This window comes from Balaenoptera ricei, chromosome 15 (assembly GCF_028023285.1).
Source record: "Balaenoptera ricei isolate mBalRic1 chromosome 15, mBalRic1.hap2, whole genome shotgun sequence".
Classification (NCBI taxonomy): Eukaryota; Metazoa; Chordata; class Mammalia; order Artiodactyla; family Balaenopteridae; genus Balaenoptera; species Balaenoptera ricei.
The window spans coordinates 82,587,901-82,614,440 of record NC_082653.1 but is presented as its reverse complement, the minus strand read 5'-3'; the positions used below and the strand labels follow the sequence as shown (position 1 = coordinate 82,614,440).

The 26,540-nt window shown below is 46.2% G+C and overlaps 1 protein-coding gene across 1 annotated transcript; it reads left to right on the top strand.

Moving 5' to 3' along the window:
* Positions 1-11,104: 11,104 nt before the first annotated feature.
* On the top strand, positions 11,105-26,064 carry PILRA (paired immunoglobin like type 2 receptor alpha). The gene is given in 8 exon segments (XM_059897178.1): positions 11,105-11,189; positions 11,504-11,893; positions 21,705-21,820; positions 21,822-21,903; positions 24,220-24,250; positions 25,269-25,318; positions 25,547-25,578; positions 25,751-26,064. Coding segments are annotated over 8 exon segments (879 nt in total). The 5' UTR covers positions 11,105-11,134; the 3' UTR covers positions 25,874-26,064.
* The last annotated feature ends 476 nt before the right edge of the window (positions 26,065-26,540 follow it).

The following is a 26,540-nucleotide window of genomic DNA, read 5'->3' as shown; positions in this document are numbered from 1 at the left end:
GTAGTGGAGATTGATTCTTCAGCCATAGCTTTAGAGAAAAGCATGAAAAATATCTTCCCTCAGAGCATCCCTAACCTTCACCCACACTCTCAAGGGTTTAGGCCAGAATTCACAATGCCTGTGAGCCTGAAAAAATACAAAGCTGAAATTTTCATTTAAAGTGACCCTCAATAGGTAGTATACCTGCACCCAGCAGATGTAAACACAGATCCCCTCTGGAGGAAGGCACTTACATCTAGGTCTCAAAGAATTCCCACAGATTAAGTTCCAAGTAAGATGAAATATCAATTTAAAAACCATCAAACACAACAAAACAAGTGATCATGAGCAAAAGAACTACAGAAACAACTGCAAAGTTAAGTCTTCAAAGATTGCTGATATTAGTATTAGATGGCATCGTTCATAAATCAATAGGTTTAAAGAAATAAAAGAAGATATTGGAAGTATGATGAAACAAGAGAATGTAAAACTGACCAGGCAGATTTGGGGGAAAAAAACACAAATAGAAACTCTACAAATGTAAAATATAAAAATTGAAATAAAAGAGTAAATGGGTACATTAAACAGCAAATTAAATGCAGCTGGAGATAAAATTTGTGGGTTGGCTTAAGATAGGTCCAAAGACACTGTCAGAATGCAGCATGGATGTACAGGGAGGGAAAATATGAAGGAAAAAAAAGTCAAACATAAAAGAGTAAAAAAGTCTGATGTGTCTAACTACTGTATAGCACAGGGAACACTACTCAATACTCTGTAATGGCCTATATGGGAAAAGAATCTAAAGAAGAGTGGATATATGTATATGTATAACTGATTCACTTTCCTGTACACCTGAAACTAACACAACACTGTAAATCAACTATACTCCAATAAAATTTTTTAAAAAATTCTGCTGTGTCTAATAATATGACTTCAGAAAGAGAGATTAGAGAAAATAGGAAATAAGCACTATTTGACAAGACAATGAATTTTCAGGAAGCCCAATAAATTCACCAAGCAAGCATAATAAATAAAAAGAAGTCCACAACTATAAACATTCTAGTCTAACTGTAAAATACCAATGACAAAGAGGAGATGTTAATAGCAGGCAAAATGAAAAATCAGTATCTACAGAATGAGCCAGCTACCTCCTCACTGGAACCCAAAAGACAGTGCAGTGTTATCTCTAAACTGTTAAGAAAAATAAGTCAACCTAGAATTATTTACACAGATAAATTATTTTCAAGAACACTAGCAAAATAAACACATTTCCAGACAAAATAAAAATAACAGAAAGAAGTAAGGTCTGAGGTGCAAAAGGGAATGGTGAGACAAAAGAAGCAAGGATGTAGGTAAATCAGAAGTAATACAGAGCTTTGGAGAAATGTCTATTTAGGTCTTCTGCCCATTTTTTGATTGGGTTGTTTGTTTTTTTAATATTGAGCTGCATGAGCTGTTTATATATTTTGGAGATTAATCCTTTTTCTGGTGATTCATTTGCAAATATTTTCTCCCATTCTGAGGGTTGTCTTTTCATCTTGTTTATAGTTTCCTTTGCTGTACAAAAAATTTAAGTTTCATTAGGTCCCATTTGTTTATTTTTGTTTTTATTTCCATTACTCTAGGAGGTGGGTCAAAAAAGATCTTGCTGTGATTTATGTCAAAGAGTGTTCTTCCTATGTTTTCCTCTAAGAGTTTTATAGTGTCCAGTCTTACATTTATGTCTTTAATCCATTTTGAGTTTATTTTTGTGTATGGTGTTAGGGAGTGTTCTAATTTCATTCTTTTACATGCAGCTGTCCAGTTTTCCCAGCACCACTTATTGAAGAGACTGTCTTTTCTCCTTTGTATATTCTTGCCTCCTTTGTCATAGATTAATTGACCATAGGTGCGTGGGTTTATCTCTGGGCTTTCTATCCTGTTCCATTGATGGCCAAGAGGCACAAGAAGAGCTGCTCAACATCCCTAATCATTAGAGAAATGCAAATCAAAACCACCATGAGGTATCACCTCACACCAGTTAGAACGGGCATCATCAGAAAATCTACAAACAACAAATGCTGGAGAGGGTGTGGAGAAAAGGGAACCCTCTTGCACTGTTGGTGGGAATGTAAATTGATACAGCCACTATGGAGAACAGTATGGAGGTTCCTTAAAGAACTAAAAATAGAATTACCATATGACCCAGCAATCCCACTACTGGGCATATACCCAGACAAAACCATAATTCAAAAAGACACATGCACCCCAAAGTTCATTGCAGCACTATTTACAGTAGCCAGGACATGGCAACAACCTAAATGCCCATCGACAGAAGAATGGATAAAGAAGATGTGGTACACATATACAATGGAACATTACTCAGCCATAAAAAGGAACGAAATTGTGTCATTTGTACAGAGGAGGATGGACCTAGAGACTGTCATACAGAGTGAAGTAAGTCAGAAAGGGGAAAACAAATATTGTATATTAATGCATATATGTGGAATCTAGAAAAATGGTACAGATGAACCGGTTTGCAAGGCAGAAATAGATACACAGATGTAGAGAACAAATGTACGGGCACCAAGGGGGGAAAACGGTGTGGGGTGGGGAGTGGTGGCAATATAAAAAAAAATACCTGTATAAAAAAAATTAAACTAAGTTAAAAAAATATAAAATAAAATTTAAAAAAAAAGTAATACTGAGCTTATAAGACAGTAACAATGATGTCTAATTTGTGGGATTGAAAATATCAAGGTAGTAAAGCAATTATACTCCAATAAAGATGTTAAAAAAAAAAAAAAGAAAATATCAAGGTAGGAGTCCCAGGTCTGGTTAAGATGAGTAAATACACTCCACCCTATATCTCCCCCACTGATTACAACTAAAACCCTGGACGAATACATGAAGCAACAATTGGAAGACCCTGAAAAGTAAGGACTAGCAGACAGATTGGAGAGAGAAATCAAAACTCATGGAAGGGTATGGCAGTGAGTTTATGGTTTGGTTTGGTTTGGTTTCCTCCCGTATCTCTCAGCTCAGACTCAGCGCATCCTGAATCCCAGAACTGCATAGCAGGCACAGGAAGAAAAAGCTCCCACAAAAACCCTCCTTCTCCGATCAGAGGACTACTACAGAGAGACAAGGAGGAGAACCTTGGTTTTATTTTGTAATCCTACCCAGCTCTGCCCTGAGGGAAGACCCAAAGATGCACTCTCACGGCAGTAGTGGCAACCCAGCTGCAGAGGCGGCCATGCTCACACTGACAGAAACTATGAGAGAGAAAAAAATCCTTCTCCCTGACCACAGAAACTAGGAAAGAGAGCCCTTGTTGTTGAAAGAGCCTGGGAGGCACCGCCCTTGCTTTTCTCTCTCCCCTCCCTCTCACTGCTTCTCCTAAAGGCAGATGCAGTTACAGGAAGGGCATGCAAGAAGTGATGAGGAAGCTAAAACCTTGGCTTTCTATCTTTAAGAGGAGGAAGCTTGAAAGAGGAATTCCATCAGCTGCATATGGAGCCCATGTCCAAGATACACATACATGGAACTGATCCTAAAAACATACTAAAGGCTTCGAGAACTAAACTGTGCTGTAGATCCCCACTTAGTCCCAGGGTGGCCCATGAGCAGTGGAGGGGCAGGGGGAGAAGGAGAGGAAGCGGGGGTGGGATGCTCACACAGGACAGATACAAACTCCACAGCCAAGTTTTTGAAAATGGAAATGGCTTTGGAATCACAGCCCATAGAAGGCACGTTGGGACTTTGGGCTGAAGTTAGTCAGCTCAACTTGCTGCCAAAACAGAGAAATCAACATTCTCCGAAGATTGTAACAGGACCCAGCATCTCATAGAGCAATAGTTGAAATGTCCAGGATGTAATCCAAAATTACTTGAGATAGAAAGAAACAGGAAAATCTCAACAACCCACAAGGCAAAAGACGCACACCTCGAGATGACACAAATGTTGGAATTGTTAGACAAAGACCTTAACACGGCGATGACAACCTTGCTCCACGAAATAAAGGTGAACAGTCTTGAAATGGATGGAAAGACAAACATCTTAGCAGAAAATATAACCCATAAGAAAGAGCCAAATGAAAACTTTAAAGCTGACAAACATGATCTTGCTGAAACAAAAAGCTAATTGGAAGAGTTCAGTAGCAGAATTGAGATGACAGAGGAAAGAGTCAGTAAACTTAAAAACAGATCAAAAGAAACTATCCAACTTGAACAGCCAGGAAAAATAAGACTTATAAAAATGAACAGAGCCTTAGAGACCCAGGGGACAAAATAAAAAGGTCTAACATATGTGTCACCGGAATTCTGGAAGAAGAGGAGATAGAGATCAATGCAGAAAACAATATTTGAACAAAAAATGGTTGCAAACTTCTTGGGCTTCCCTTGTGGCGTAGTGGTTAAGAATCTGCCTGCCAATGCAGGGGACACGGGTTCGAGCCCTGGTCTGGGAGGATCCCACATGCCACGGAGCAACTAGGCCCGTGAGCCACAACTACTGAGCCTGCGCGTCTGGAGCCTGTGCTCCGCAACGGGAGAGGCCGTGACAGTGAGAGGCCCGTGCACCGTGATGAAGAGTGGCCCCCGCTCACCGCAACTGGAGAAAGCCCTCGCACAGAAACGAAGACCCAATACAGCCAAAACTAAATATAAATAAATAAATAAATTTATTAAAAAAAAAAAAAAAAAAGAATACAGCAAATAAGGAAACATAGCCAACACGAGTGCAAAGCACCCGACACACAGGAAGTGGGAGATGTCATCCCTGCTTGTTTCAACTTTGTGGGGCCTGGGTCTCCCTCTACTTGCTTCACATAGTGAAGCAAGCTGAGAGTCTTCCCTTCCCAGCTGGACTCTAGTTCCTGGAGGGCTCACTGCACGCCTGCACCCAACCAGGGCAGGAGAAGCCTTCTCTGGGCCCCTCCCTGCCTGCAAAACAAGAGGAAGTAAACAGAGTGCTGATGTCAGCAGAGGCCCGTGGACAGCCCATGGGAAAGAGCAGAGACCAAGACCTTGCCCTTCGTCCCTCCCCCTTCCCTGTGCTCTTTCTTTGCCTCGTGTGTCCTGCCTCACCTCAGGGGCCACACTCACATCCCTCCTGCCTTTGTTTCCCCAGACCCTGAGAAGTGGCCAGCTGAATGAAGCACAATGAATGACCCCCCAGGATGGGCTGTGGAAGGAAGGGGAAGTGAGGGAGGTTAACGGGGGTGGTTGGTGGGGGAGGGGCAATCGGGGCAATTTTGGGTAAGCGCCAAGCTCATGAGGCAGACAGACCTGAGTGTGGTCCAGATCCAGACGTGGAGGGAACCAGAGTAAGTGAGGTCACCTCTCTGAGCCTCAGTGCCTTCCTCTGTCAGATGGGAATCAAATTCCTTTATCTCACAGGATTGCTGTGAAAAGTAAATGTAACACACAAAGCAGGTTCCCAGCATCAGTCCTTGCCCCAGGGCAGTGGTTCTCAAACTTCAGCAGGTCAGGCTGGGGCCTGAGAATTGGCATTTCCCACAAGTCCCAGGTTGATGCTGCTCGTCAACACTGTGATACCTGTGAATGGTATGACTATGTCAAACGGTAGATGTATGTTCAACTTTTTAAGGAATGGCCAAAGTAGTTGTACCATTTCACATTCCCACCTGCTGTGGATGAGAGCTCTGGTTGCTCCATGTCCTTGCCAACAGTTAGTATGGTTGGTCTATTAATTTTAGCCATTTAATAGATGTATGGTGGTATCTCGTTGTGGTTTTCATTTGCACTTCCCTAATGACTTATGATGTTACACATCTTTTCATGTGCTTATTTGTTACCTATGTATCTTCTTTGATGACGTATCTATTCACATCTTTAGCTCATGTTCTTTTTAAAAATAAATTTATTTATTTTTATTTTTGGCTGTGTTGCGTCTTCATTGCTGCGTGCGGGCTTTCTCTAGTTGCGGCGAGTGGGGCTACTCTTCGTTGCGGTGTGCAGGCTTCTCATTGCAGTGGCTTCTCTTGTTGCAGAGCACAGGCTGTAGGCACGTGGGCTTCAGTAGTTGTGGCACGCAGGCTCAGAAGTTGTGGCTCACGGGCTCTAGAGCTCAGGCTCAGTAGTTGTGGCACACGAGCTTAGTTGCTCCATGGCATGTGGGATCTTCCCAGACCAGGGCTCGAACCCGTGTCCCCTGCATTGGCAGGCGGATTCTTAACCCTGCGCCACCAGGGAAGCCCTAGCTCATTTAATTGGAATTTTGTTTTCTTATTAATCTTTGAGAGTTCGTTATATATTCTGGATACAAGTCCGTTGTTAGTTACATGATTTGCAAATATTTTCTCCCTATCTGTATCTTGTCTTTCACCTCCTTGACAGTTTCTTTTGAAGAACAGAAGTTGTTAATTTTGATGAACTCCAATTTTTCAATATTTTCTTTTATGGGTCATGCTTTTGGTGCTGAATCTAAGAAATCTTTGCCTAACCCAAGGTCACAAAGATTCTCTCCTATGTTTTTTTCTTCAGTTATATAATTTTAGGACTTATATTTAGGCCTACAATTCATTTTTAGTGCATTTTTGAACATAGTGTAAGTTCTGTTGTTTTTTGTGTTGGTTTTTTTTTTGTATATAAATATCAAATTGTTCCAGTACAATTTGTTTAAAAGACTATCATTTCTTCACTGAATTCCCTTTGCATCTTTGTTGGAAATTAATTGATCATAAATGTGTGGGTCTATTTATGTACCCTCTGTTCTGTTCCAGTAATCTATTTGTCTTCCTTGATGCCAATACATTTTGATTACAGTAGCCTTGTAATAATAAGTCTTGAAGTCAGGTAGTATAAATCCTCCAAATTTGTTCTTCAATTGCAAAGTTTTTTTGGCTGTTCTAGGTAGTTAATTTTCTACAGGAATTTTAGAATTGGCTTGTCAATTTCTACAAAAAAACCCCAAACCTACTGGGATTTTGACTGAGATTGTGTTAAATCTACATATTATCCGGGGAGAATTGACGTATAACAGTATTTAGTCCTCTCATGTGTGAAATCTCCATTTATTTGTCTTCTCTAATTTCTCTCAGCGATACTTTGTAGTTTTCACTGTTCAGATTTTGCACATCTTCCATCATATTTATTCCTAAATATCTGCCATTGTTGATAATATTGTATATAGCATCGTTTTCATCTCAATTTCCAATTCTTTGTTGTTAGTATATATAAATAAAATTGATTTCCATATATTGATCTTGTAAACCTGCTTAACTCACTAATGGTTCTGGTAGTTTTTTTGTAGATTCCATTGGATCTTCTACATAAATAACCAAGTCATCTGTGAATAAAGACAGTTTTACTTCTTCCTTTTCAATCTGGATGGCTTTTGTCTCAATTACTATACCTGCAGGATTTTAATTTTTAGAGGTGACTGACTGACAACTCAGAGAGGTCATTGAAAGAAGATTTTTTTTGAAGATTTATTTATTATTTATTTATTTATTTTATTTATTTTTGGCTGCGTCGGATCTTAGTTGCAGCACGCGGGATCTTCACTGAGGCATGTGGGATCTTTCATTGTGGCGTGCAGGCTTCTCTCTAGTTGTGGCACGCAGGCTCCAGGGCGTGTGGGCTCTGTAGTTTGTGGCATGCAGGCTCTCTAGTTGAGGCGCAGGAGGTAGTAGTTGTGGCGTGTGGGCTTAGTTGCCCCGCGGCACGTGGGATCTTATTTCCCTGACCAAGGATCGAACCCGCATTCCGTGCTTTGTAAGGTGGATTCTTTACCACTGGACCCCCAGGGAAGTCCAGAAAGAAGATTTTTATTACTTATATTTCCCAAGGGGAGGGTGTACACCACCCCCTTATAGGTGGGGAAGCACTAGAGTCATTCAGGAGGCAGAAAAAGGATTGAGGATAGGGACTTCCCTGGTGAAGCAGTGGTTAAGACTCTGCGCTCCCAATGCAGGGGGCCCGGGTTCAATCCCCGGTCCGGGAACTAGATCCCACCCATATGCATGCCACAACTAAGAGTTAGAATGCCCAAACTAAGGAGCCCACCTGCAGCAGTTAAGACCCACTGCAACCAAATAAATATTTTTTTAAAAAAAGAATGAGGATAAAGAAAACAGTCTTTATTATGCTTTCTGCAGGAAAAACAAGGCAGGACAAAAAACAGTTTAAGATTGGCTAGTTTGAATAATTCTGGTGGGTGTTGGGCTATAGGTGCTTTCCTTAGTTGTCTGGCACCTGGCCCTGGGTTGATTTAGGGCAGGGGAAATATTGGGTTGCTGTGTGAGAGTTAGATAAAGGAGGTGGTTTAGAGTATGGGGCCGGGAGTGGATAGTTTGTATATGAAAGGCGTGTTCCCAAGAAAGCCCTTTGCTATCTATCTCTAAGAATTAGCTAGATCTGGAAGGAGCAGTAACTCCCTGGTCCGTGAGCAGTAACTGCTGGTCTCCCAGATGTCAGAGCTTCAAGAATACAGAAAGTAAGAAAACAGAGTTAGTACAATTAGCCCTGTCATAAATGGATGCCAAACAGATAAATACAGAATCTAAGAAAATACAGCTAGAAAATTTTTATTTCTGTTTCTTGCCTTATTATATGGGCTAGAACCTTCCAGCACAATGAATGGAGATAGTGAGAACGCACATCTTTGCCTTATCACTAATCTTTGGGGGAAAGCAAGAGTAGGGTGAGGTGCCATGGAAGGGGAAGAGGCTGGGGCAGTGACGGACGTGGCCAATGAGGAAGGGAGGATGGAAACTTGGGAGAAAGTGGGGAAGATCTAAGGCAGTGGTTCTCTCTCTCATGTGGTCCATGGCTCATAGCCCTCACCTGTCCCTGCTGCTATCACACAGTTTCTGACCTCTCTCTCATGTCTCCCTCATGTCTACCTGGGCTAAAGGGCTGCATTTAGGCTCTGCCCATCTTTGAATCACAAAACTCCAGGCCTCCTCCTCCCACAAGCCTCCTCTGTGAGTAGAGCCACAGCACCAGGCTGCATCCCAGGCCCTCCCATGCCTACTGGGGAAGGGAAGATGAACAAACCTAGAGACCACGTGCCATCCCTGAGCAGAAACCACACCTCACAAATCCTACCCTCATGGGGCTCCAACTGGGTCCAGGGGCCTGAACATGATGTGAAATGTGCAACTTGCATCTAGGGAGAACTTCTGTGGAAGCAGCGGGGCCTGAGGGCACCTGGACAGTAGGTGCTTGCAAAGGTTCCCCAGAGCCTGTTTTGTAAAAGTTCTGTGCTGCCTAAGAGAATGGGCAGTGGCGCCCCCTGGCGGGGTCCAGCCCCCTCCTCCGGAGGCCAGGCAAGGAGGAGACATTCCAGGTCCCAAGCTAGTGGGGTGAGGCAGGAATAGAACCCAGATGTCTCCCCACACACAGGGCAGGTACCCTCTGAAGGCACTGCCAAGAAGCCGGTGGGTCCCTTTTCCTCTCTTCTGCCCCCCTTTCCAGCTGTTACCAATTCAGCCCAAGCATCTTTCACAGCCCAGAGGACTCCATGATATTAAGACTCTGTGCCTCATTTTCCCCCTGGGTAAAATGGAGATAGGAATACATTCATCACAGAATGTTGTAAAGCTGAAAAAGAGAAAATGGATGTTCAAGGCCTGACTCAGATAAGAGGGCTCCATGAAAGTGCAGAATCACTCTTCTCGGGCCTGGGAGGAGAGGTAAGAAAAATAGATGCAAAGGCAGGGTGGAGGCTGCTTGGCTGGCTATGGGAAAATTATGGAAAAAAACTATTAGAATTGGGGGAAAACTAAGAAAAGGAGAAAGGAAGCTGGTCTGTTTTTTTCCACCTCCAGAGAACTAATGCCACTTCCTAATGAAATCATGTCTTCCCCTGCCCTCCTTCTACCCAGTACCAATGCCAACGTCATCCTGGGGAGGGGGTGAGCAGAGCCTCCATCCCAGCCAGCCCTGGGGGGGGGTCACCAAAGTTCCCAGCCCCCAATCTCTCACCCCGCCCACCACCAGTCACAGGCGGGCAGGGCCTCCATCAGAGAGGGTCCCAGGGACTGTCACCAGGATGGCTCATGACTGCTCTGACCTTCATCCCCTCTGTCCAGGGAAGGCTCTGGATGAGCCAGGGTCGCACAGCTGCAGATGGAACCCCCTGAGAAGCGTTATTAAATACAGCCTCCGGGCTCACCTCCAGAGCTCCACACTCACAGGGTGAGGCCCAGAGATTCTGTGGTGCAGCCAGGAGGAAGCATCCAGAAGGGGCAGAAGGCCCGGTGGGCTCAGCAAGACTGGAGTTCAAGTCCTGGACCCGCCACCTCAGAGTCCTGGACGTGGGGCAGGGCGTGTCGGAGCCCCGGTGTCCTCCTTGTAGAGTGTGAGGACAGAGGGCCCTGCAGATCCAGTCTTGCCTCTGTGGGTGGAGGCGTGGCCTCCAGAAGGCCCACCCTCTGGGTAGGTGGGAACCTGCGCCCACCCTCACCTCCTCACCTCAGGGAGGGTGTGAGACTGCACACAGGGAGCAGAGCAGGGCGGGAGGGGCCTGGTGGGCCTTGGTTCTACCTGGGGACTGAAGGGGGGCACGGCAGTGTCCCCTACCTGGAGAGAGAGAGACCACTAGCATGCTGGGTGCCCCTGGTGCCTGGGCTGGGGGCTGAGGCTTGACCACCAGCAGCTCCCTCCTCCTCCTCCTCCTCTCTAAGGGGCTGTAGCTGGGCAGGGACTCAGGGCCGTGGACCTCTCCCTGAAGGAGCCTGAACTGGTTCTGCTGTCGCCCCTTTCCCTGGGAGGAGAGAGACACTCCGAGAAGCAGGGAAAAGAAGAGAGAGACACACAGAGACACAGAGACTGACTCCTAAGGAGATGCCAAGGGGGTGGCAGAGGCAGGGAGCTGAGGGAGAGAGGCGAGGCCCCAGCTGGCACAGGTCAGGACCAGCCCCTCAGTGTGCAGAGGGGGGCAGGGAGCCCTAGATCATGGTTCCCTTTGCACTGACCACAGAGAGGCCCTTTTGCAATATAGGAAAAGAAGCCACATTGATAAAGGAGTGCCAGTCACGGCAGGGGTGGGCAGGTTTCAGGAAGGCCGCTACCCTCCTCAGTCCTCTGAAGGAGCCTGGTCGTCGCTCTCCTGGTGCTGAGATTCCCCGCAGGCGGCCCCTCCACAGGCCTCCCCTCTGGCCTTGAAGGCTCTGCTTGTCTTCTCATCCCGGGAGGAGGGCAAGGCCATGGGTCTGCCCTTGCTGCTGCCCCTGCTGCTGTCCCTGGCATCTCTGCAGGCAGGTGAGAGGCCGGGACTGTCCTGCCCTGCCCAGGGCCGCAGGGACCACCCCCCCAGGGAGGGGCTATGGCTGCGTGTCCGTAGAAGTGTCCCCTGGGGTAGCCGGCCAGGCCTCCCACCCCCAACAAACAAAGAGCTGGTCCCACAGTGCCGGGTCCCCCCAACCCCTCACCCTCCTCCCCGCCCCAAGCCTGGAGAGGGGCTCACCCAGGCCAGAGGGCCAGTCCTACCACCTGTCACACATCCCCTTGTAGGTGAGGGTGGCTGACGGTCTGGGGTCACCTTCAAAGTCTCTCCCTCTCCCTCCCTCCTCTAGGTCACTGGGCAGAACCCAATCCAAGCACTGACTTTGGGATGAACCAACTAAAGGAACTCTCAGCCCCCAAGGGTGGCTCCATCCACATCCCCTTCTCCTTCTATTACTCCTGGGCATCAGCCAAGGCTCCCAACGTGAGAATATTCTGGAGATGGAAACACTTCCATGGGGAGTTCATCTACAACACAACCCCGCCGTTCATCCACAAGGATTTCAAGGACCGGCTCCTCCTGAACTGGACAAAGGGTGGGCACAGCGGCTCCCTCCAGATCTCGAAACTGCGGTGGGAGGATGAGTCCAGGTACTTCTGCCGGGTGGAGGTGGACACGCTGAGAAAAGGCAAGCAGATGTGGCAGTCCATCGAGGGAACCGCACTCACCATCATCCCCAGTGAGTCCCGCTGTCCTGCCTGAGGCTCTTGGAGGCCACTGGGGTCTTGTCTCCCAGGCCTGGCCCAGGCCCCCTCTTCCTCTCTTCTCTCAGACTCCTCTCCTTGCCCCCTCTACTCCTCCCCAGGCCTCTATCAACCCCTTTTCACCTTAATCTTCCCAACCCTGGGCTGCCTCCCTTGCCCATCCTCCTCTCTGCCCTCCAGATCCAGCCCCCTCCCTCATCCTCAGCCTTCCACCCTCTGGGCTCCCAGCTATTCTCCTTTCTTGCTCCAAGCTGGGGCTGCACCCTCCCCTGCCCTCACCCCATGTCCTCCAGGTGACTTGACATCTTTGGGATGCGGCCGCCTCCCCTTTGTCATGTGTCCATGTGTGGAGGCTCAGCTACCCCATGTCTTGTCTCCCCACGGCCATGAGCTCAGCCCACACACACACAGTAGGTGTGTGGTGGCCACCAATGGTGGCCCGAGGCGTCCCATGTCCCCATCACCTGTTTCCCATCTCCCCCTTCCTTCTGCTGCTCTGCTCCCCAGAACACGGCCCTCAACGCTCCCACCCCCACCCCATCTCTTTCCCATCTCCTCTTCCCCCCGCTTCCATCCTCTTTACCTCCTTGCCGCCCCCCACCTCTCCCTGTGTGCTTCTCGTCACACTGTCCCCGTTGTCCACCCTGATCTCGCTCCTCTGTCCTGGTCATGACGAGGCAGCAGCAGCGGTAACGGCAGCTCCCGCTGACTGTGCCCTGCGTCCCGGCTGGACACCTTGGCAGCATCAGCCCAGCTAAACCCCAGCTAACCTTCCCCACGACCCCGGTAACAGTCGGCCCTGCTGCCGTCCTCCTGTTACAGGAAGGGAGACCGAGGCTCGCACAGCAAACACCTGCCCGAAGTCACTCCTGGTGCAGGTGGGGTTTGACCCCAGTTTAACCCCAGAGCCTCTTCTCTTAACCATGAGCCGCTTGGCCTCAGCTACTGACCTGATCATCTCGTTTTGACTATTTTTCACCTAATAATGGACGTGTAGCATCAACGGATCTCCCTCTCTGATTCAGTGGGGCGTTGGAACTTGAACCTCAGTGTATCTGACTCCAGGGCAGAGGTGAGGGGTTCTCTCCCAGGCACAGGCAATAAAGGGGTGTGTTGTCTGTAGATTATTTTTTTGAAAATCGTCTACATTTGTTTGCTTTTTATAATCACTTGTGCTGGCAATTCTAAGCAGTATCAGTGATGAATTTCTGCTCCCAGCTGGGATGGACACTCCCCGTGTCTCCCCCTCGGAAAACCATTGCCCCTTCTTGACCACTATGCTGGTTTTAAAGCAAATAGATAGTGACTGACAACCTGAATTAAGCAAGACAGCCTTGGATTAATATTTCCTGCACCTCCTCCATATTTCCTTAAATGGCCTTTTTTGAGGGACTTCGTCTCTCCTTAAATCCCTCTTCTTCCTTTCCTAATTCTTCCTTCTTTTTCTCATTTCTGTGTTTCAGTCACATTTACTCTGAGTTTTTTCATCAGTAAGTTAATTTTTTTCAATTAATTCAATTAATTGGATGGTCATGCTCATTACTTTTTAAAAGATACAAGAAAGTAATAAAAAGAAATGTTTTAATCCCAGTGAAGTACCACCATGCAAAAAATCACACCAAAGGAATATCTGTAGCAAACATAACTCATAAGTTTGAGATTGGCTTATTAATTTTTTTTTACAAACGGTTTACTTTTCTAGCCAAATCTAATTATCTAATCTCATTTGTAGTTTTTCTCTTTTATTTCTAAGCCGAAAACCCCACATCCCACTAGGGGTGAAAATATTTTTTCCTAATTTTTGTAAGATTTGATTACTTCTCACAATAAAATTCTTCAACATAGTGAGAATTTATTTTGGTATATGGTGTGAGATAAAGAACTAAGTTGATCTTTATACCAAGAAACAAATCAGTTGTCCTTACTTCATTTATTGAATATTTTTTCTTTTTTCCATTGATTCATAGGCCTAGCTTTTAAGTTCTTTTGTAGAATAGCATCCATTTCTGGTCTGTCTATTCTGTTTCACTAGTCTGTGTTTTCTTATATTAGTACGACACTGTTTTAGTTATTATAACTTTATCATGTTTCAATGACTGTTAAGACTTTTTCCATCACAACCACATATTTCTTCCTCAAAAACTTTATTATTGTTGCCTGCCTATTCTTCCACATAAATGTTAGAATAAGTTTGCCAAGTACCTAGAAAAACGCTTATGTTGATTTTTTAAATAAGAATTGCATTAAACCTATAAAGCAATTGACAGAAACTGAAATCAGTACGATGTGCAATCTTCTCACTGAGGAAAGGGTCCTATTTTATATCCCTCAGTAAACCTTTGTAATGTTCTTCCAAAGATCATGTAAATGCCTCACAAGACTTTTTCCTATTCTCTACTTTTATTATTAATGTGCAACATTTGAAAAAATGTATACTTGTTATAATTTTCATTTTAAAAGTAATGCACAAATTCTGGCCAAGATGCTGGGTTATATGCCCATGTTTATCTCCACTCCCTCCCAAAATCTACTAAAATGACAGCAAAGGGAATTTTTTAAGACAAAAACCCACAAGGACAAAGTATTTGCAATCCAGGTGAACAAAAACAAAATTTGGGACGCTGGAAACAGAGAGACTAATGTAACTGGCTCAGGAGACCAGAGGAGTTAAACCCTAAGCCACCAGCAGGGACACCCAGAACGAAGGCGATTTACACTGCAAAACCCTTTAAAGGGTCCGGAATGGCAGCTCCTAGTACTCGTGAAACTGGGGGTGGAAGGGGGTCTGAAAACTAGAGGACTAGTTGAAACGTATTTAAGAAGCAGAGACACCTCCATACCCCCACCCAACACCCCAGCCAAAGAGTGGATATTTGCTTTCTACGATAATCCACAAGGAGTCTGGGGGGTGTACCCTGGGCCCTAACTGGTGACAAGGATTTAGTTCTTAAATCTGGAGATTTGGTGAACTGATGAGACCTTAAACAACTTGACCCCTGTGGGAGCCTCCCAGGATGCAGGTAGCCAGGCTGGTACCCACAACCCACCCACCAAGGGCAGAATATTAGGAGACTCTTCTCTGGGATATCTATCTGATGGGCCTGAAAAGATCTAGAAATCTAACAGATCACTCTACAGCCCACTAACTGACATGCCTTTTCTGCTATAACACACACAGCTTCCTGCATGCTGGGAGCCAAGGGGGTAAGGTGATTGGGGTCTCGGCCTTGCACCAAATCCCCTGCACTAAGGATTGTACCCTCACCTCAGCTGTGCCCAGGTTGCTTGAGGCTAGAGATGCTGTTTTAAAAATGATTGAACTAAACATTTAAAGAATGCTTTTCCCATGAAATGCAGAGAACAGAACAATCGGGGGGGGGGGGGGAAGGGCATCTGGAAGAATCCAAAATAATGAAAGGAGATTAAAATTTTCAAATAACTATCATCCTCAGAAAGTTAAGGAATTTCATGTATATAACACAAAAGGGTGCTTTACAAAGGAGCTTCTGAAACAAAAAAAGAAGTCTCGGAAATTAGAGGTATACTAGCAAAGATGGAAAACTCAATAAATGATTGAAAGATGAAGTTTGTGGAAATATCTCAGAAGGTAGAAAAAAATTCAAAGATTTGGATATTGTAGTGGGTTGAACAGCAGCCCCCCAAAGGTCATGTCCACATCCTAATCCCCAGAACTTTATACTGAATAATGTGAATAATGCCTTATACTGTTGGAGATGTGATTCAGTTGAGGAATTTGAGATGAGATTATCTGGGATTATCTGAGTGGGCTCTAAATACTAATAAAAGTGTCCTCATAAGAGAGGGGCAGTGGGAGATTTCACACAGATGGAAGAGAAGGCAGTGTGACCACAGAGGCAGAGACTGTAATGAAGCAGCCACCAGAAGCTGGAAGAAGCAAGGAACAGGTTCCCCTTCAGGGCCTCCTGAGTGAGCGCAGCATGGCTGACACCTTGATTCCTGACTTCTGGCCTCCAGATCTGTGAGAGTAAACTTCTGTTGTTTAGAGTCACCTAGTTTGTGGCACTTTGTCATAGCAGCCATAGAAATATAATATAGGAGTTATAAGGAAGGATAAGAAAAATTGAGAATTGGTCCAAGAGTTCCAACCCCTGAATAATAGGAGTTTTAAAAACAAAGAAAAAAGAAGCCCGTGGGGAAGAAATTATCAACAAAATTACTCTAGAAATTTTCCAGAATGAAAGAACCCAGCAAAATGGATAAAAATAAAGAGACCAACCCTGGGGCACTGCAACATGAAATTTCAAAGCACCAGGGATAAAGGAAGATCCAATACATTTCCAAGGAGGAAATAAACTGGCCACATAAAGAGATTTAGGAATCAGAGCGGCTTGACTCTCTCAATAGCAATAGAGGAAGCTGGAAGACAGTGGTTGAATGTTGTGAAATTCCAAGGGAAAATTATTTCATTTATTCATTTAACAAATGAAATAACAAGTACTGACTGAGTCCCTATTATATGTCAGGTCCTAATCTGGGCACTGGGATAAAGCAGTTAAGACAAAACAAAATGAAAATGTCCTTAACAATGGAACTTACGCTTGAGAATACAACAAAAAAAGCAAACAAATTAATTCTGTGTGTCAGGTGGTGGTGAGAAGAGAAAAGCAGGAAAATGGAGCAGAATCTGTGGATAGAGGGGCTGGGGGTGCTGCTTTATTCAGATGGAACAGGGAAGGTCGTGGGGATATTAGCCAGAGTCCCGGCAGGAGGCAGCTGCTCAAACAGGGTAACTGAGGAGAGTTTTAAAGGGGGCACAGGGTAGGGAACCAGTCAGGGACAGTGAGACACCTGGGACCAGCCACAGGCCTAAGAAGCAGGGGAGGAAGTAGGTACTGGGACCCAGAGAGGAGCTGTGGCCTCTGGGGAGAGAGAGTCCACATGCCCGTGATGGTTAGTTCTGTGTCCACTTGACTGGATACCTACTAAGACATTATTTCTGCGTGTGTCTGTGAGGATGTTTCCAGAGGAGATTAGCAGTGGGTGGGCACCAGACAATCCCTTGAGGGCCTGAGTAGAACAAAAAAGTAGGGGAAGGACCAACTTGCTCTCCACTTGAGCTGGGGCATCCATCTTCTTCTGCACCCAGAGTTCAGAATTCGTGGTCTCGGGCTTTTGGAATCAGACTGGGACTTACACGATTGCCCCCGTAGTTCTCAGGCTTTTGGGTTTGGACTGGAACGACACCACCAGCTTTCTGAATCTTCCCCCTTGCAGATGGCAGAGTGTGGGACTTCTCAGCCATCATAATTGAAGAGGCAATCCCTCATATTAAAACTATTTCTCTCTGTATATCCTATTGGTTCCTGTTTCTCTGGAGAACACTGACTAATACAGTGCCCATTAGGGAGGGACCCAAGCGCTATGCCCTGACTCACTCCCCTCTCCCCCTGAGCCCACGGCTGGAGTCCACTAAGACCAGCCTCCAAAGGCACCAAGCAGGGTGGAGAAGAGCTGGGGAGGGATCTGGAGAAATGAGCAAAAAAATCTAGCCTAAGCACAGATGTGCAGGAAGTGAGGGAGAGGTCTGGAGAAGAAGGTTCCAGTCAAGAGGGAGCAACAAGGGCAAAGGCCGTGAGGTGGGACAAGCGTGTCTGCAGCAGAGGAAGAGGTTGAGGGTGGCAGGAGGTGAGGGCAGAACAGGCAGGTTTCGGGTGGCTTTGAAAGCCAAGGAGAGAGCTTTTTTTTTTTTTTTAATATTTACTTATTTATTTATTTTTGGCTGTGTTGGGTCTTCGTTTCCGCGCGAGGGCTTTCTCTATGCGGCAAGCAGGGGCCACTCTTCATTGCGGTGCGCGGGCCTCTCACTATCGCGGCCTCTCTTGTTGCGGAGCACAGGCTCCAGATGCGCAGGCTCAGTAGTTGTGGCTCACGGGCCCAGCTGCTCCGCGGCGTGTGGGATCCTCCCAGACCAGGGCTCGAACCCGTGTCCCCTGCATTGGCAGGCAGATTCTCAACCACTGCGCCACCAGGGAAGCCCAAGGAAAGAGCTTTGACTCCAAGAGTGATGGGAGCAGGTGAGGGTTTCCTGCAAAGGAGCACCGTGATTGGATTTACAATGTAGAAGTGTCCCTCCGGCTGTTGTGTGGAGAATAAGACTGCACAGATGACCAAGGTCAAAGCGGGAAAAGGTGAGAGATGGTGAGGCTTGATTAGGGTGACAGCCAGGGCAGGTGAGAAGTTGCCAGATGCTGGTTATATTCTGAAGACAGAGCAGACAGGATTTGCAGATGATGGGAGAAGAGAAAGAACGAAGTAAGGATGACTCTATGGCCTTTGGCCTGAGCATCTTGAAGGATGGCGTTCCATTTACTGAGAGGGGGAGCTGAGGGAAGAACAGTTTGAGAAGAAATGAAGAGCTCTGTTTTGAACATCTTAAATTTGAGATGTTACCAGACAAACAAGAGGTGTGAGGAGGCAGTGAGATATATATGACTCCAAGTGCAGGGGGAGAGATGGCTGGATGTGTAAGTTCAGGAGTTTTCTGCGTATGGCTGGTGGTTAATGCCATAGGGCAGGATGAGATTATCTGGGAAGTGAGTGTAGAGAGAGGAGGTCCCAGAACCGAACCCTGATGGTTACAGGTGGGAAGACAAGGAGGAATCAACAAAGAAAACTGAGATGGAGCTGCTAGCGAGGGAGGAGAAGAACAAAGAGAGATGGTGTCCCAGATGCCACGTGAAGAACATGTTTCATGAAAGGGAGAATATCAAACGCTGAGATGTTGAGTAAGTTGAAGAAAAGGGGGTGTAAGAGATCTAAATTCTGGATTTCAATAGTAGGAAGGACTAGATACTACCTAAAACAACAAGATCAAACAATAGCAGTAAAAGCCAGTGACTTAGAAATATGAGGTTAATGCCAAAAAATAGCTAAAGTTGCTGAAAGTAGTTCCATCTGGGGAGTGGGAAAGGAGTGAGAAGGCTTATGCAGAGGGTGCTGTTTTTATTGTTTTTTTTTTTTTTTTTTTTACTGTGGATGTCTTTAAAATATTATTGAAATGGATAGTCTATAGAATTTTTTTCTGTTGGTCCCTTTGTTTTATGGAATAAATTCTGTGACCACATGTACCTTTATGGACTGGAACTGGAAATATATTTTTCATTTTATGTAATATAATAAAAATTTTTAAATTATGTATAATAATCACCCAATATAAATTTATTATAAAGTTTCACAGTCTTTGATGTAGCCTGGAAGAAAACACTGTGTTAGACAATGGCATGATTGAATTGACAATTAAGTCAATAGTTGGGCTGCATTCAATAGAATTTCGGTGAGGGTGCTGTTTTTAAAACCTGTAGGGAATTTGTTGATTCTTTAAATTATGTGCCTATACAACTTATATAAAAATAAATATTACGTTTTAAAAATAATAAAAGTACTGGAAATACATACTTGTGAATAGTTTTAAAAATGGTCACACAGAGGGAATCAAATGAAAAACAAGTTCCTCTCTCCACTTTATGTCTCAGCCATTACCTCTTTCTGCAGAAATGTTCTCTCTACAGATGTAGATATAGTTACAGATATATAGAGATGGAACACAATAGAATCAAACTGCATACTTTTCTGCTCTTCAGCTTGCTATGTTTACTTCATGGACCTCAAGTATCTTTCCACTTCAACACATATAGATCTACACCTATCTTTTTATTTTTTTTTATTTTTTTAAACATCTTTATTGGAGTATAATTGCTTTACAACGGTGTGTTAGTTTCTGCTGTGTAACAAAGTGAATCAGCTATACATTTACATACATCCCCGTATCTCCTCCCTCTCGTGTCTCCCTCCCACCCTCCCTATCCCACCCCTCTAGGTGGACACAAAGCACCGAGCTGATCTCCCTGTGCTATGCGGCTGCTTCCCACTAGCTATCTGTTTTACATTTGGTAGTGTATATATGTCCATGCCACTCTCTTAGTCCCAGCTTACCCTTCCCCCTCCCCATGTCCTCCAGTCCGTTCTCTATGTCTGCATCTTTATTCCTGTCCTGCCCCTAGGTTCTTCAGAACCTTTTTTTTTTTTTAGATTCCATATATATGTGTTAGCATATGGTATTTGTTTTTCTCTGACTTACTTCACTCTATATGACCGTCTCTAGGTCCATCCACCTCACTACAAATAACTGTTCCGTTTCTTTTTATGGCTGAGTAATATTCCATTGTATATATGTGCCACATCTTCTTTATCCATTCATCTGTCGATGGACGTTTAGGTTGCTTCCATGTCCTGGCTATTGTAAATAGAGCTGCAGTGAACATTGTGGTACATGACTCTTTTTTGAATTATGGTTTTCTCAGGGTATATGTCCAGTAGTGGGATTGCTGGGACATATGGTAGTTCTATTTTTAGTTTTTAGAGGAACCTCCATACTGTTCTCCATAGTGGCTGTATCAATTTACATTCCCACCAACAGTGCAAGAGGGTTCCCTTTTCTCCACACCCTCTCCAGCATTTATTGTTTCTAGATTTTTTGATGATGGCCATTCTGACTGGTGTGAGGAGATATCTCATTGTAGTTCTGACTTGCATTTCTCTAACAATTAGTGATGTTGAGCATCCTTTCATGTGTTTGTTGGCAATCTGTATATCTTCTTTGGAGAAATGTCTATTTAGGTCTCCTGCCCATTTTTGGATTGGGTTGTTTTTTTGATATTGATCTGCATGAGCTGCTTGTATATTTTGGAGATTAATCCTTCGTCAGTTGCTTCATTTGCAAATATTTTCTCCCATTCTGAGGGTTGTCTTTTCGTCTCATTTATGGTTTCCTTTGCTGTGCAAAAGCTTTTAAGTTTAATTAGGTCCCATTTGTTTATTTTTGTTTTTATTTCCATTTCTCTAGGAGGTGAGTCAAAAAGGATCTTGCTGTGACTTATGTCATGGAGTGTTCTGCCTATGTTTTCCTCTAAGAATTTTATAGTGTCTGGCCTTACATTTAGGTCTTTAATCCATTTTGAGTTTATTTTTGAGTATGGTGTTAGGGAGTGTTCTAATTTTATTCTTTTACATGTAGCTGTCCAGTTTTCCCAGCACCACTTATTGAAGAGACTGTCTTTTCTCCATTGTATATCCTTGTGTGTAGGAACTAAAGTTCAATACATATTAATTTAACCGTAATAATATATTTCCAATATACATTAGGTGCTTTACAGATGTTTTCTCACTTATTAAGACAATCATGTAAAATGACAAATACTGTTTGAATCCACTTCTATGAGGTACCTAGAGTAGTCAAATGCTTAGAGTCAGAAAGTAGAATGGTGAGTGCCAGGGGCTGGGGAAAGGGGGAATGGGGAGTTGGTGTTTAATGGGGACAGAGTTTCAGTTTGGAAAGATGAAAAATTTCGGAAGATGGATGGTGGTGATGGTTGCACGATAATGTGAATGCACTTGATGTCACTGAACTATACACTTAAATATGGTTAAAATGGTAAATCTGTGTTACATGTATTTTACCACAGTAATTTTTTTTTGATCCTGTGACTTAGTTGTCCCTATTTGTAGGTGATGAAATGAGGTTCTGAGCTCACAGCACTGATCAGTGGTAGGGTCAGGATTTAAACAGAGTGATGAGGATTCAAAGCTTCCAGCATCTGCCTTTGTTACTCCCCTCCTTGTGGGAGAGCTTCAGAGACTTGCTCCCCCCCTCCACATTCCCCAAACTAGGGAACAAGATGTGACAGCTTCACCCAGATACCTCCAGCCCTTTAGTGAAGAATTTGCATATTTCTCATGTCTTCCCAGCCACCAAGACAACAATTCAAGGCCCCACCACCACCGTCACCACCACAGCTGGCCTCAGGGTCCCAGAGAGCAAAAGGAGTTCATGGTCTTGGCCCTTGAGTACTGAAGCTACAGTCAGTCGGGTTGGCACTGGCCAGCGTTGTGCTCATAACTGCAATTGTGGGACTGATTGTGTACCTCAGGTGGAAGAGAAGCAAAGGTAAGTGGTCTGGGACCCCCAATCTCTCCCCAAGATTCCCAGCTGGGTGTTTCTCAGAACCCTCCTGCATCAGAATGACCACAGGTGCCCATTAAAAATGCAGATCCCTGCTGGGCTTGAGATCTGAGCTTGGGAATCTGCATTTTTAATGGTCTCCTCAGGTGGTATTTGTGTGTCAAGTTTGGGAACCACAGCTCAAGACCAATCCCTCTCCACAAATCTGATCGTTTCCAGTTCTTTTCATTTGACTTAATCATTTCTCATTTGTCCCCACCTTTTGGTGCAAGGGTAGGGATGGTCTGCCCTGGGAAATTTAAGGAGAGAACAGAAGGGACAGGAAGGTGGCTCCACTCAGCAAGCACTGGTTGGACACCCATTTTCCAGGGTCTGGGTTATAACTGGAGATGCAAAAGTAAGTAAAGCATAGGCCCTGCTTTCAAGGAACTGGGGGATAGGAGGATATGGGGAAGACAGTTGCCTCAAGGGCTAATGGCCTCATTTGCAAAGAGCTATGGTAGGTTGGGAGGAAGGAGGGGTAATCAAGGAGGACTTCCCAGAGGAAATGACACCTGCAAAAAGTCTCAAAGAATGAAAAAGAATTAGGCAGGTGGTGAGGGTGCTGTAGAGGTCACTGTCCTTCCAGGGGAAGGAAACCATGCTGGCAACTCTAAGTAGCTCACAGCTGTGGAGGAGGCAGGAGGTGAGAGAAGAAGACCTTGGAAATCACACCCCAGAGCCTCTGATCCCAGCGGCAATGTGATAAGGCAATGTGGCAACCTCAGCTTGGCCTTGCACATACAGAGTCTGCAGTGGAAGGGCCAGAGGTGGGCCAGGCTGGGGTCACTCTAAAATTGTTATTTTAGCTCTGCAGAGCAAAAACCACAGTGGTTGTGTCCTGAGAGTGAGGATGAAGGTTCAAGATGTAGAGAAAATGTGACATAGTCACTGAGGAAATGCAAGATGGTATCTGAGGATCAACTCAGATGAGAAGCCATAAATCTGTACAAGCATCATTGCACATGACTATGGTTTTTTTCAGCAGTATTCAAGCATGCAGGTTTAGAAACCTTTAGGAATTGCTGATTAAAAGTTCTGTTCAGGGAATTCCCTGGTGGTCCAGTGGTTGGACCCTGTACTTTCACTGCCGAGGGCCTGGGTTCGATCCCTGGTTGGGGAACCAAGATCCCGCAAGCCGTGCCACGGCCAAAAAAAAAAAGTTGTGTTTAGCTGCTAGCATCAGAGAACAGAAGTAACAGTGGGTTAAGTAACACAGAGGGTTATTTCTTTCCTCATCTAAAAGGATCTGGAGCCAGAAAGCAGAGGACACCGTCCTTAGGCTCTCAGGCTCCCACCTTTCTGCTCACTGTGCTGGATACTGACTTCTATCCTGGAGGCTGCTTTATGGTGCAAGATGGCTGCTAGGACTCCAGGCATTATTTGTGAATCTAAACAAGAAACAGGATGTAGAAGGAAAGGACAAAAAGACTATGACCCAGCTGTCTGTCCTCCTTTTAAAGAGCCTTCCTGAAAGTCCTACCTACAACTTCCCCTTATATCTCACTGGCTATATTTAGTCATAGGTCCCACATCTATCTGTAGGGAGGCACACTGCCACTCCAAATAAAATCAAAGTTCTGTAACTGAATAAGAAGAAGCAAGTGGATATTGAGAGAAGCAAATAGCATTCCCTGCCTTAGGACACATCCAGGACTGAAGATGTGTCAGCAAGTGTGGCAGAAGGACAGGGGAACACAGGAGGTCAAGGAGCCAGTGAGAGGGCAGAGATGGAGAGTAGAGGGCTCAGCAGGGAGCCTGGATAACCTGAAAGAAAGTGGATCATCAAGAGACAAGAGTTAGTGAGGTTAAGCACAGGTACAGAGGGATGATGACAAAAGAGAGCTGGAAGGAAAGACAGTAGTAGCATAAAAATGATACTAGCATTTACTAGGTCAGAGGTCTCAGCTCGAGTGATTAAAAAAAATAAAAGGCCCAGGGTGTGGCTGAGTGGAGCAGAGGTCACTGGAGCTGGGGGAAGTGGGCAAGTCCAATGTGTTCAGAAGGTGAAGGGGCGCAGGGTGCAGGGAAGAGCTGCTCTCCTGATGGGTGTTGAGGACAAGGCAGGACAGGTGTGGGCAGCCTCAGGGTGCCTGCTGGGTGCAGGCTCAGGTCCCAGCCCTTCCCAGGTGGGTTTCAGCCGAGCTGCTTCGCTGCTCTGGTCTCTCCAAGGATGAGCTCAGGGTGGGACGGGGCAGAGAAGGCAGGCAGGAGACCGGCCTCCATGGATGACACATTGACACACTGTTGGTCCCCCTACAGGTCTGCAGACTAAAGCCAGAACCCCAGCCAGGTGAGCGCTTCTCCTCCAAGGGGCGAGGGGGGTGCTGTTTTGTGAAGCAGGAAGTTTCCTTCTGAGAACAGCACTAGGGAGCCTTTCACAGCCCCTCCCCGACTGGACTCTCCATCCACACCCTCCCAAGTCCCCTAACAGGCCAGGCTCTTCACTTGCGGAGGCTCCAGCTCTTTAAAAAATCGAGAACAGTGGACCAGCACTTTCTCTGATTCTTTCCCGGAACATCTCCCTCTGTCTTTCTCTGGCTCCCCCTTTCCTCCTTCATCCCCAGTTCATCCTGGCTTCTCTCCACCTCATCCTTCCTGAACACACCTACCACCTCCACGTTCTGTCCTCTTTCTTGCTCCTCATCCAATCTGTCCTTTTCCCCTGTGACGCGCGCGACCTCCAGCTGCTCCGCCCTCTGTCTTTTCTCAGAGCAACTTCCCTCCCGGCTCCCAGCCTGGCTCCCTCTCCTGGGGCCCCAGCTCCTCTTCCTTTCCTGAGCTCTCACCCTCCTCATGGCCCCCCTCTTTCCTTCCTCCATCTTTCCTTCCACTTCCAGGCTTTTCCTTCTCGCAGCCCCTCCCTCCTTTCTCTCCCTCCTGACTCTTGACAGCTGCCCTCCTCGGACCCCTCCCCATGGCGATGGCGTCTCCTCTGGGGACCAAGGCCTGAGCACCGCCCAGGGGACCTGAGATTAGCTTCCTGGTTCTCATGCTCCAGTTTTAAGTGAGGCGCTGCGGCAGAGAGGACAGGAGCTCCCCCTCCTGCTTCTCCTCCCTGTGCCCCTGCAGTAAAGCCGCTTCTCCAGAACAATCCACCTCAGTCAGCACTCAGGGACAGGGCTACACCGCAAATGACCCCTCAACCCCATCCAGGCGGCCTCCTTCTGAGAGCCTCAAACCTCTGCCTTCATCTTCCGAGTGCGGCCGGGCAGGTCACAGAGCCCCCACCAAGAGAACCAGCCCGATGCAGGTGGTAACTCTTTTCTGTCCAGCCTCTGACACATCGCCCCCCTCCTGTTCCCACACAGGGGATCCTTCCAAAACCCGGAGGAGAAATACGAGAACATTGGGAATAAAGGTAGGTCCTGCCACCATCATCCCCGCTCTCCACCTGGGCCTTCCTTCCTCCCCACACACTCCCTCCCCACACACGTGCCCTCAGCATCCTCCTCTCTCCCCTGCCTCACCCACCCTCCCCCAGACCCTGTTCCTGACCTAAAGATGACCTCACTACTGGAGCCCCCTGCCCACTTCTCTACCCTTGCTGCCAGGCCACCTAACCCTGGCACATCTTGATTTTTTCTAGGACAACATGCAGGCCCCAAGCTGGACACCAAGGTAAGCGGCTCAGATTAGGTCCTGAAAGAATTAAAGGGAAGTTTGGAGAAGGTGGGGTGGAAGAACAGAGGGACTGTGGTTTCGGCAGGGCATCAGCTGTGGGATTGCGGCTCTGAGATGGGACAGCTCCCCCTCTGCTGCCTAACCCCCTCCCCTTTCCATTCTCCCCCAGGATGACGACATCTTCTATGCCTCCCTCGCCCTCTCCAACTTGACCTCACCAGCAGCGCCTCCCCACCCGCCTCCCCAAGAGGGCCCCCAGGAGGAGACGCTATACTCTGTCTTAAAGGCCTAAGGAGTGGGACTGAGTGAGGACCTGCTTAGAGTCAGCTGCACACAGGGATCTCAGTTCCTCATAATCACCCTGGACAGACACAGACGACTCAGAAGCCAGCAGGTGTTGAAGGCCACCAAGGACCTGAGAGACACATAGCCACCTGCTCCAGTTCCCTCTTCAACTTCCTAGCCCTTGACCACAAAAATAAAAGTCCCTGTACAATTTGCCTGAATGCATCTAAGGAGAAAGCTGACATCACCTTCAACTTCTGTCCTTCTTGCCATAAATGAACCATAATAGATAGCTCACACCCAGATCCCTCCCCTAGTCCTTTTGTTCAGTGACTGCCTCAGGCCAGGGACCAATAAATCCCCAAACACTGGTAGTCAGTCCGGAAGCGAAGGTTTGTCCCCCTACTTTAACCATTCTACTTTCCTTAGGAAGATAACTAGCATGCATTGTGTCAGTGCCTTACGTGCATCACCTCATTTCAGCATCATCAAGCACCCTACATGGCACTGGAGGTACCATCTGAGGCAGGATAACAAGACCCAGAATGGTTACGGTGCTTTTCCCAAGGCCATGTAGCTAATAGGAGGCTGAGGCAAGATTTGAACCCAGACCTGCCCTTCTCAGTGTCCTTCTCCTAGGACTCGGGTGTCATCACCTTCCCAGATCCCTATAC